The sequence below is a fragment of the Vipera ursinii genome (genome assembly GCF_947247035.1).
Source record: "Vipera ursinii genome assembly, chromosome: 2".
Taxonomy (NCBI): Eukaryota; Metazoa; Chordata; class Lepidosauria; order Squamata; family Viperidae; genus Vipera; species Vipera ursinii.
Genome location: NC_139513.1, coordinates 267,198,348 through 267,210,607, shown reverse-complemented (window position 1 = coordinate 267,210,607; position 12,260 = coordinate 267,198,348). Strand labels below are relative to the sequence as shown.

General features: G+C 37.3%; 1 protein-coding gene across 5 annotated transcripts in view; it reads left to right on the top strand.

Moving 5' to 3' along the window:
• The window catches only part of KIF2A (kinesin family member 2A), a 62,752-nt gene that overhangs the window by 28,647 nt on the left and 21,845 nt on the right, over nt 1-12,260 (top strand). For all 5 annotated transcript variants that reach the window (XM_083352899.1, XM_083352900.1, XM_083352898.1 and 2 more), the window contains exons 7-8: nt 2,180-2,275; nt 3,187-3,241. In XM_083352899.1, coding sequence (XP_083209025.1) covers nt 2,180-2,275; nt 3,187-3,241 — 151 coding nt within the window. The remainder of the gene's footprint in view (nt 1-2,179; nt 2,276-3,186; nt 3,242-12,260) is intronic.

Below are 12,260 nucleotides of genomic sequence, written 5' to 3'. Positions count from 1 at the left end.
TCTTTATGATATAAACTCAGGGTTTTAATGTTGATGACTTTTATACTTTAAATTTTAATTATTGCTGTATAGTTTTATTAACTGTTTAGAGCAGGGGTCCCCAACCTCCGGTCCGTGGACCGACACTGGATTGTGGCATGCCAGGAACCGGGCAGTGCAAACAAGTGAAGCCCCATTCGCCAGATGCAGGCAGCACACAAAACCATGCCCCCTCTGGTCCAGGGAACTGGTCCCTGGTGCCCAAAAGCCTGGGGGCTGCTGATTTAGAGCAATGCTTCCCAAACATTTTGCTTCATTACCCAAACCACTTATGAGAAATTCATTTTTACCCAATGTGGGTAAAACATTTTAAGGCAATTTAAATATCCCTGTGTGTTTGGGTAATATGTTTATGTGTTATTATCCAAAGAAAAGCCACTTATACCCAATTCTAGATAACTTACTCAGGTTTAGGAAGCCCTGGTTTAGAGGCTTTAAAAGTTTACAGTGTAATAAAATAAACAGCAATATTTCAGATGCTTGTTTGAACTGAAGATCCATAATCATTCCTTCATTTCACTACTTTCAAAATGTGCAACCAAATAATTGGATGTGGGTGGTGAAATGTTACATAACCATCAGGTTCATGAAGTCAAAGCTTTTTGGTCACTAGCACTTTTTTATGAAAAACAGCATTTCTCATTTCCCCAGTATTGTCAATACCTAATCTGGCATAGTTGCTATTTAATAAAGCCGCTGTAATTTGCCTTTTCCAGGAAACTTTGGGGATCTGAGTTGAGAGTAGGGGTTTCCTCACTCTCACAAAGAATAATCATTTTTTTGGGATATGATTGTTCCTCAGTGTGAGATGAAATATATCATATGAAATGTATATTGTTATTTTATTTATTTATTTATTTATTTATTTATTTATTTATTTATTTATTTATTTATTTATTTATTTATTTATTTTATTGCATTTATATACTGCCCTTTCCCTGAGGACTCAGGGCGGTTTACAGGGAGTTAAAAATCAACCATACAAAAGTTAAAAACCAATTTAAAAAATATTAAATCAACCCTGTACTATTAAAAACCCCAATTAAAATAAATTTCTCCTCAGCTGGGCCCGAGAGCTCAAAGAGCCAGGTCTTCAGGCCCCGACGGAATGATTGGAGGTCGGGGGCAGTCCTCAGCTCCACCGGCAGCTGGTTCCAGAGGGCAGGCGCTCCCACTGAGAAGGCCCTATCCCTGGGTGTCACCCGCCGGCAATCTCTTACCGGCGGGACCCTGAGCAGTAGTACCTGCTTATGGTACTACATTCTAACCATTTTAGTACATTGGAATGTATGCTGCTTAGGGTAGTTTTGCCAGAATCACTTAGGTGGAATCATCTTCATTCTAGCCATTGTCTGTCCGCTGCAGGATGAAGGCCTCCATGTTTCCACCCAATACAGTCTTGAGCTTTCTTTTGCCAGTTGGGCCAGCAATACCTGCTGATGTTGTCTCTTTTGTGGACACTTTTTATCAAGTGGAATCCATTCTATGACTCCCTTAGTCCACCTGCCATCAGTTCTTGCTGTGTGACCAGCCCATTTCCATTTTAATTCTTTTACTCTTTTGATGGCATTGTATAGTTTTGTTTGTTCTCTAATCTGTGTGCAGGTCTTTTTATCTTGTCTTGTGATGCCGAGCATGTATCTTTCCATGGCTCTTTGTGCCACTCATAGCTTTCATGTTGATAGTGAGGTTAGTGCCCATGTTTTGCTGGCATGTGTTATTTATTTATTTATTATTTATTTATTTGATTTAGAGCAGGTAGCACACATGAAGTGGGATAGATGTTGTAAAAATGTGGTGACTGAATGAATATATAAATAAAAATAAAGCCTGAACAATAAATTTTATTACTCCTACATTCTTTCCAGAGTAATAATAGCTAACCATATGCACAACATGGAGCTATCCACTTGCATCATTACCCCATCTACTGCCAAAAATGTTCATTGCAACAGGCACCAAAAGTTTGTTCATTTTTCATTAAACATATATTTGAATTGTGAATTGGATCTAATATAAATTTGAGAAGAAAAATGGATATTTACAAGCCTATTATCTCCAGGATTCTCTTGTAATATTTATAATTATGTCTTACAGTGGCATGAACAATATGCTTTTAGTAATAATTTTTTTCTCTTAGGATGTAGATGCCACAAATCCAAATTATGAAATCATGTGTATGATCAGAGATTTCAGAGGAAGTTTGGATTATAGACCACTAACAACTGCAGATCCTGTAAGTTTTGTTAATATGTAATCATTAAAAGAGGTTTCACATACATTTTGAATAATAACATATGGCCAACAGGGAATAAGTTGTGAAATTGGAATAGTATTTAAACAAATGTTCACTTTTAGTGATTTCTTTCCTAACAAATCTGAGAACTGAAACTTAATAAACTTTTACACTTCATTTCAAAGAGATAATTCACGTTATTTTTTTACTATTTGAGAGTTTTCTTCAGTTAACTTCTTTAAGAAAACTTTGCAGTAAAGTTTTGCCCTTAACTCTGAAATTAACTTTACGCTTAGGTTATTAGAAAGTTTCACCTTCCTTCAATTCACATCTAGGTTTAGGAACCAATTCAGATATTACTTAAAGATATTTTTGTGTCTCATTGTTGTTACCTGCTGTGAGGGGGGAATTGGCAAATCTCAGCCATGGGAACCTATGCTTACAGAAGAACTTCAATGTACATTTGAGATTAGGATAATTAAATAGAGAATATAAAATTATGTCTCTCTTAAGAAATATTTTTGTATTAGAGATAAAACTTACCACATCTTTGTTTTGGAGTTGTAGTTTTTACAGCAATATGAATAATAAAATATGTCACTCATTCACCCTTGTTGGATGAGGTATTCAAATTGTCCAAAAGAATTAGCCTAAACTACATGGAGTGTTTTACCTTGAAAACCTATAGGAACCTGTAACTAATTTAAACATATTTCACTGTGGAATGTTATGTATACATAACAATGACTTTTAGCTCATCAGTATTTTTAAAAGTAGACAATTATATAACCTTATCTACAATTGCTTGAATATCTTTCTCTTTGAGTTTTAACTTACTCATTTTGACTTACTCAAAATTTTGACTTACTCATTTCATTTCCACTTTGTTTCTTTTTTTGTAAAACAAAAAGATTGATGAGCACAGGATATGTGTATGTGTTCGAAAACGACCACTCAATAAAAAAGGTATGGCTCATTTTAACATACAGATTTTAAGTGGGATCATAGGATAGTTTTCAAATGTGTATAATTTTGAATCCATATACACAGCTGAACTTGATTTTAGAATGTGTAAATAAGTTTTAAGTTGTTACATTTTAAGTTTTTTGTTAAAACCCAGCCTTTTTGAAGTTAAATAGTTAAAATTTGTTTAGAGATGAGGTAATCAAAATTTTATAGAAACAGAATGTAATAATTGTAGCCATAGAAATGCATTTGCTCAATTTTTTAAAGTTAATGAAAATATACATTTGAAATCTGAGACTGGTAACTGGACTTTTTTTTTATTTGACCACCATACTAGAACGAGAAAGGACATATCTTAGTTCTGAGATAAATGATGGGATAGCTCAAGCTGTAATCTGTAGAAAAGCTGAATTATGGTATTAGAAAATGGAAACAATTTTGGAATTGTTTATATTGTGAAATGAAAAAATGTTTTAAAGAAAGAAGATATTTGAAGGTGGGAGGGAAAATAAATTTATTAATAGCCTTATAAGAAAACTTGTTTTTATTAACTCTTCAAAATTGTAATCAAAATAGATGACAAACTAAAATTGTATTTACCTGAAACTTTTGAATTTAAGCTACTAATAATAGAGAATACGTTTTGCTTGTTTATCAGTTCTGGAATGTGTATGTATGAACAAGTTAACGGGCTGTGCTTTTGAAGGATTTTGGACTGGGTTTAGGAAACTTTTATTGGTTAAATATAGAAATGCTTATTCTGTAGCAAGTTGTACAGAGTTCAATAGCTATTTTGCCAGGAAAATATACTTAGAACTTTGGTCTGTCCATTGGGCAGCAGTACACTGTGTACACAATTAGTAGGCAAGTTGTATTTTGGAGGATTAATTTTCTTATTGAACAGCTACAGTGTTCTCGGTCAATCCAAAATGTTAATAAACCTCAAATCTGAATATTTAAGAGTAAAAGTGAGGTTTTGGCTTTCTTAGGAGAATAGCTATGTATGCACAGTTATTGGGCAACTATTAGTGTGTGGAATTATCATGCAATTAAATGAAAAAGAAAAATTTGCCCATCTCATTTATTTGCATCTGTTAAAGTGAGAATAATAAACAACTCAAAATGTACAAATAAACATTTCTGACATTTCACACACACACACACACACACACACACACACACACAAAATCAGTGATTAATACAGCCACCTTTCTTTTCAATAACAATCATAAGCCTTCCATTCATGGAGTCTGTCAGTTTCTTGATCTGTTGATGATCAACATTTTGTACAGCAGCAACCACAGCCTCTCAGACACTGTTCAGAGAGATGTACTGTATTCCTTCATCATAAATTTCCCGTTTAAGAAGGACCCATAAGTTTTCAATAGGGTTTTGGTCAGGTGAAGAAGGGGGCCATGTCATTATTCTTTTATCTTTTAAGGTCTTTACTGGCTAGCCACGCAATGGAGTACTTTGATGCATGCGATAGACCATTGGCCTGAATACAAATCGTAGTCTTCTTGAAAGATGCAGACTTTTTCCTATGCCACTGCTTGAAAAAAGGTCTTCTAAAAATGGGCAATAGGTTTGGAGTTGATTTTGAGTCCATCTTCAACCCCAAAAGGTCCAACTAGTTCATTTTTAATAATACTAGCCCATGCCCCACTTCCATTTTGCTGGCGTCTAAGTCGAACTCTGTGACCGTTACCGATCCAGCCACAGACCCATCCATCTGATCCATCAAGAGTCACTCATCTCATTAGTCCATAAAACCTTTCAAAAATCTGTCTTCAGATATTTCTTGGCCCAGTCTTAGCAAATCTTCTGAAAGACTTTTTTACAATTTTTGACTTTTCAGAGTCAGTTCAATCTCTTTTTAGCCCATTTTCTGTGAGGAAAAGAAGCTGCCTAATAATTATACAAAACTTGATATAGGGTGTTGATCTCCTTAGGTCATACCCTCCCTCATTACACAAACACAAATCATCTGATATGCTTATTTCCACTAAACATTCAAGTTTATACAGCTTGGAGGTGGAAAATATGCATGAAAATGATATGGTCAGAATACTCATTTGCCTAATAATTGTGCACACAATGTAATATAGGAAGATACTAGAGGTAAATGATAAATTCAGTTACAATAGCAAGAGCCATCATTTCACACTATGGGAGAAAGCATTAATAAACCACACTTATATTTTACCCAGTAAAAGATATGTTGCTTTTAAGCACTCCAGCTGAGCTCCTACAGGCAGGAATCTCACCAGGATATGCTATTTACCATAGCTTGTGGTTCTGTAGCTTGCTTGATAGCTCTTTTGCCTCACTGCTAATTATTGTCAATCTCCAAAGGTCGCCTCCTGCTTCCCTGTCTGCTTGCTATTTTTTAAAACTCTTTTTGTTCTACACGCCCCCACACACTTTGTCTTTTGTAAGCTTAAGGGCCTGGGTGGATTGAGGCTGCCTCTGGAAGTTGGCACATCCTTGAAAATGCCATGGTGTAGTTCATTTAGCCAGGCAGCTGGAACACCAGGGCAGATGCTTGTAAGTAAACTTATGAGTGAATGAATGAATTAATGTATGAGCCCATCTCTCAGGTTTTGGGAGCTGTAAACCTTTACAGTTCTTTGGGCAGAAGCATGAGCTGTTAGAGAAGTAGGGTGAGAACTGTCTTTGTTTGGCTGCAACTGTTTTTTCCAAACAGCAGACAAAAATCCCAGTTTCACTTCCTCAAACTAATCAACAGTAAAGAGTAAAGGAACTAGCAGTCAAGAAGTTTACTTGGAGGGCAATGTAGCATTGAATTCTTGGAAAAGATACCTGTATGTACCAACAAGATCAGAATTGTACAAGCATTGTTTTTCCCTTGGCACTTTATGAAAGTGAACATTAGAACTTGAAGAAACAGTATAGAACAGGTATCAATACTTTTGAATGTTGATGTTGGAGAAGTCTTCAAGAACGCTATGGATAGCCATGAAAACACAAATAGATCATAAAACAAATTAACACTTGAGGCACAAATGACTAGAGTCCAATTATCATATTTTGATATGTTATACACAGACCTGGCTCTCCTGAGAAGTCCATAATTTTGGAAAATGTGGAAGGAAAAAAGGAGGAGGGCAGCCAGGAGCAAAGGTGGATGGGCATAATTACAGCAATGATGCCTTCGCAGTTGGAAAACTGGAAGAGCCTGTTTGGGGACAAATCATCCGAAAGAAGATATATTTATGTGGTTTTAAGAGTCAACACTGACTTGACAGAATTTTTCTTATGCTTATGCTCATGAAGTCAATGGGATATGAATATCTGTCTTCTGCTTACTTACATCAGTTTCTCACTCTTTCATTCTTCCTATATTTGTATGTGATATATGGGATGGGTTATAATTTTGTCTCTGAAAAAATAGTGTGTGTATCAGCAGATGGACCAATTTTTCAAAACGGGATATCTTTTTTTACTATGATTTCAATTAGTAGTCATTAGTTCAACTAATTTTATCCTAGTTTTTGTCCTGCCACTACCTATTTTTGGAGTGTGGCCCTGTAGAGGACAGACTGCCTGAGCAGGTGATATCCACCTATGCTTCTTCTTCCCTCTCCCTCCCTTCTTGGTGCTCCCCCATCATCAGGATGACCCAGTTGCCAATCAAACTGCAAGGCTGGGCAGGAGGTGAGAAGAAGGGAAGACAAAATGGCTGCCTGCGAGAAAAAAGCTCAATAAACTGAGCCAAAGCCCAGGAGATGAATAAAGAGCAAATTGAAAGATAAATTCCCCTGATAAAAAAAGAGAAAGTGAAAGCAGCAACTGAAAAAACTGGAGACCGAGAAGTGTTTATTTTTGTCACTCAAAACTGGTATGAAAATTGTTCAAGCCATGGAGTAAATGTTTGGAAGAAATTTAGAATTAAGAAGCCCAGTGAGGAAGAAACAAAATGAAAAGATAAAAACTTTTAACAGAATAGAAAGATAGCACTGGTTCCTAGTGGGGTTCTGGGTACAATTTAAGGCATTTTATTATTATTATTATTATTATTATTATTATTATTATTATTATTATTATTGTTGTTGTTGTTGTTGTTGTTGTTGTTGTTGTTGTTGTTGTTGTTGTTGGAAGGGACCTTGGAGGTCATCTAGTCCAACCCCCTGCTAGGGCAGGAAACCCTATACCATTTCAGGCAAATTTCTGTCCAGTCTCTTCTTAAAAATTTCCAGTGTTGGAGCATTCACCACTTCTGGAGGCAGGTTGTTCCACTGATTAATTGTTCTGACTGTCAGGAAGTTTCTCCTTAGTTCTAGGTTGCTTCTCTCCTTGATTAGTTTCTATCCGTTGCTTCTTGTCCTGCCTTCGGGTGCTTTGGAGAATAGCTTGACTCCCTCTTCTTTGTGGCAGCCCCTGAGATATTGGAACACTGCTATCATGTCACCCCTCACCCTTCTCTTCGTTAAACTACACATACCCAATTCCAGCAACCCTATATGTTTTAGCCTCCAGTCCCCTAATCATCTTTGTTGCTCTTCTCTGTACCCTTTCTAGAGTCTCAACATCTTTTTTACATCGTGGTGACCAAAACTGGATGTAGTATTCTACGTGTGGCCTTACCAAGGCATTGTAAAGTGGTATTAGTACTTCACGTGATCTTGATTCTATCCCTCTGTTAATGCAGCCTAGCACTGGTTTTTTTGGCAGCTGCAGCACACTGCTGGCTCATATTGAAGTGATTGTCTACTAGGACTCCGAGATCCCTCTCACAGTTACTACTATTGAGCAAGGTACCACCTATACTATACCTGTGCATTTTTCCTGCCTAAATGTAGAACCTTACTTTTTTCACCATTGAATTTCATTTTGTTAGATAGCGCCCAGTGTTCCAGTCTGTCCAGATCCTCCTGTATTTTAAGCCTATATTCTGTAGTGTTGGCTATTCCTGCCAGCTTGGTGTCGTCTGCAAATTTGATGAGTTCCCCATCTATCCCCTCATCCAAATCATTGATGAAGATGTTGAAGAGCACTGGGCCCAGAACAGAGCCCTGGGGCACCCCACTACACACACCCTTCCATGTAGATGCAGTTCCATTGAGGACCACACGCTGAGTATGGCCTGTCAGCCAGCTACGAATCCATCTGGTGGTGATGCTGTCTAACCCACATTTTTCTATCTTATCAAGTAGTAGGTTGTGATCTACTTTATCAAATGCCTTACTGAAGTCCAAGTAAATTATATCTACAGCATTCCTCTGGTCCACTAATTTTGTCACTTGGTCAAAGAATGCAATAAGATTTGTCTGGCATGATCTGTTTTTGACAAACCCATATTGACTTTTAGTGATGACTTTGTTCGCATCAAGGTGTTCGCTGATTTGTTGTTTGATTATCTTTTCCAGAATCTTCCCAGGTATTGAGGTCAGGCTGATAGGTCTGTAGTTTCCTGGATCTATTTTTTTGTCTTTTTTGAAGATGGGAACTACATCAGCTCTCTTCCAGTCCTCTGGTAGTTCCCCAGTGCTCCAGGATCTTTGAAAAATATAGTTCAGTGGTTCTGAGATCATGTCTGCCAAGTTCCTTGAGAACTTTGGGGTATAATCCATCTGGTCCTGGTGATTTGAACTTGTCTAGGCTGGACAGGTGCTCACCATTTTCTTGCCTATCTTAACTTGCGTTTCTATTCTGTTTTTTATGGCACTGGTTTGGGTAGGTTGGACTGTTTTTTCTCTTTGTGTAAAGACAGATGCAAAAAATGAGTTAAATAGTTCTGCTTTCTCCCTTTTGCTTGTCACCTTCTTGCCACTTTCCCCCACTAATGGACCAATCATTTCCTTAACTTTTTTCTTGTATTTTATATGTTGAAAGAAGCTTTTTTTGTTATTTTTGACTTTGGTCGCAAGCCTTAGTTCATTTTGAGCCTTAGATTCCCTCACTTCATCTTTGCAGGCACGGGCTATTTGCTGATATTCTGCCTTAGTTATGTACCCCTCTTTCCACTTCTTATACTTGTCCTTTTTATCTTTCAATTTATCAGAGAGTTCTTTAAGCAGCCCTGCTGGTTTCTTTTGAGAGCTGTTATTTTTCTTCTTTGTTGGTATTGTGCTAGACTGGACCTTTATTATCTACAAATAATAAATAATTATTATCTATAAATCTACATTGTACAGGTCCAGGTTATCTGCAAGACCATTTGTCTCCAATCATCAGATTTTTCTTGAGTGGATAGTGGGTGTTTAAAAATGTTAAATAAAATGACAGTGTTAATTGAGTGGCTATATAAATTATAAATGGTTCTTTTAGCAAATATTAACATATGCTTTAAATGTTTGGCATGCAACATTTAATGAAATTATTCTAATCATTCTAGAGAATGTTGCTCTAGATAAATTCACTAAAAACCATTAGTAAAAGCTGTAGATTTTATAATTTTTAAATTTTATTTATTTATTTTACATTTTATTTTATTTTTAAAAAATTTAAAGAGCAAGGTTTTCCTTACCATTAGCTATTTCCTTTGGTGATATTCCTGTGTACTTAATTTGCAAATATTGACCACTAGAATTAGTTTTATTGTTTAGTAACTGTAATAAAAAACTGAACACATATACATCATTTGAAACTAAACTTCAGTTGCTTCAATTTCATATAATATCAAAAGAGCATAGTTGGAATATTTATTGTAAAACAATGTATTTTGTATGAAAGAACCTTCAGTGTGTTTACTTTTATGCCTAGAGCAATATCTTCCCACAGAAAAAGGATATATGAATGTATTTGATGGTACAAAGCATCTTTTGTTTGCATTTCTTTTGGTACACTGGGCTTTTTCCATGTTTTTGCTGAGCCAGACATTTCATACAGTTAACAATTGGTGTTAAGAATTGTACAGCACTAGATTTTGATAAAATCATGAGGGATAGTTTTCATTTTCTGAAATATGTTACTGATTCATACATTGTTAAACACACTTTTTAGAATATTGCATTATAAATGGATCAGGATTAAATTGAACTATGTCTGATAATGTAGGATATACTCGCCTTCATTCCTGTGGCTGATAATGTTTTAAAGATTTTAAAGATTACACTGCTCAAAAGGCATAAAGACCAGTTTGATGTGGTAGTTAAGGCATTAAGTTACAAAGGGAGGGGCTGAGTTCTAGCACACAAAGCTAGCTGCCTGACCTTTGGCAGTCATTTTCTTTCAGCCCTAGGAAGAAAGCAGTGGCAAGCCACTTCCAAAACCTTACTAAGAAAACTGCAGAGTAGTCTGGGAGTCAACCTGGAATTAACAAAGATTTGAAGACACACATGTGTGCGTGCTACACACACACACACACACACACACACACACAAATTTTACCAGTGAAAAATAATAAATGTAATTTACCAGAATGTAAGTTTACAAACCAATAAGAATAGGGACCAAAGTATTGATAATGAATCCCACCTAACCATTGGTGTCCAGTTTTAAAATAGAGAAGATGGTTATTTTAGGCGGGTACATTCATCATGATGAAGTAGTTGTGCAGTTTGGAATGATCCGTGGAGAAGTGTGTTGCATGGCATGAGTGCAGGAAGGCCAGGGAAGGAGGGTGCTGGTGGGTGTGTACAAGCACAGGGAGGCAAGGGAAAGAGGTGTGGACCTCTGGTGGCTCCATAAATGTGTGTGAGTGCAGGAAGGCTGGGGAAAAAAGATCTGGGGTGCGTGGCCCAAAGGAGGCTTGGGAAGAAGGACATTGGTGGGTACATAAATATGTAATAAACTACACTAACACAATTATAGGGTCCTTGGAAGGAGGGAGCCCATTCCAAGGAGGGGGGCAAGCCCAAAAACAAAATAACAGTTGGATTGGAAGGGACCTTGGAGGTCTTCTAGTCCAACCCCCTGGTCTGGCAGGAAACCCTATTTCAGACAAATGGTTGTCCAGTCTCTTCTTAAAAACTTCCAGTGTTGGAGCATTCACCACCTCTGGAGTCAGGTTGTTCCACTGATTAATTGTTCTAACTGTCAGGAAATTTCTCCTTAGTTCTAGGTTGCTTCTCTCCTTGATTAGTTTCTATCCGTTGCTTCTTGTCCTGCCTTCAGGTGCTTTGGAGAATAGCTTGACTCCCTCTTCTTTGTGGCAGCCCCTGAGATATTGGAATACTGCTATCATGTCACCCCTAGTCCTTCTTTTCATTAAATAGCAGAGTCCAGAGCTGGATTCTGGAAAGGGGAAGAGATTTAGGATAGCTACTCCCTTGAATCTCCCAGACTATATCCATTATATCTAGGATAGTATAAGTTTAGTCAGGCAAGAGGCTGTCTGTATGGTGTGAGCAGATAAAAAACTGGACCATATTGCATCACTCTTGGACTAGGCCTGACAGCTTGTGAGCAAACAGGAAAAGGAAGGTGCAGTATGTATAAGCAAAGAGAGACTGGAGGCTTTGGGGTAACTTACCCAACCGACTTTTTTAAAAAAATCCCATTTATATCCTGCCCTTCTCTGAAGACTCAGGGCAGCTTGCAATCTAAGAAGCACAAATCAATGTGCTTAGCAATAGCCTTCATTCTATGTATATTATGCTTATTAGGGCTTTCACCTCCCCACAAGTGGCATTATTACAAAGCTTATTGCCCTCAACAATCTGGGTCCTCATTTTACCTACCTCAGAAGGATGGAAGGCTGAGTCAACCTTGAGCCTGGTGGGACTCGAACCTGCACTAATTGCAGGCAGCTGGTGTTACTTAGGAGGCATTAGCCCACTGCTCCACCAAGGCTTGAAACCTTGAAACCTTCCTTGCCAGCTTCCCCATTGACTTGTGGGAAACCAGCAGGGAAAGTTGCAAATGGTGACCACATAATTTGCAAGATCCTGCAATGCGTCATAAGTACAAGCTGGTTGCTAAATGCCTCAATTTTGTTCACAAGTCCATGGATGTACTGCAGTGGTCATAACTTCGAGGACTGGTTGTATGTCCCTTTGTTCAGTGCCATCATAATTTTGAATGGTCACTGAACAAATGGTTCTGCCTTGAGGAT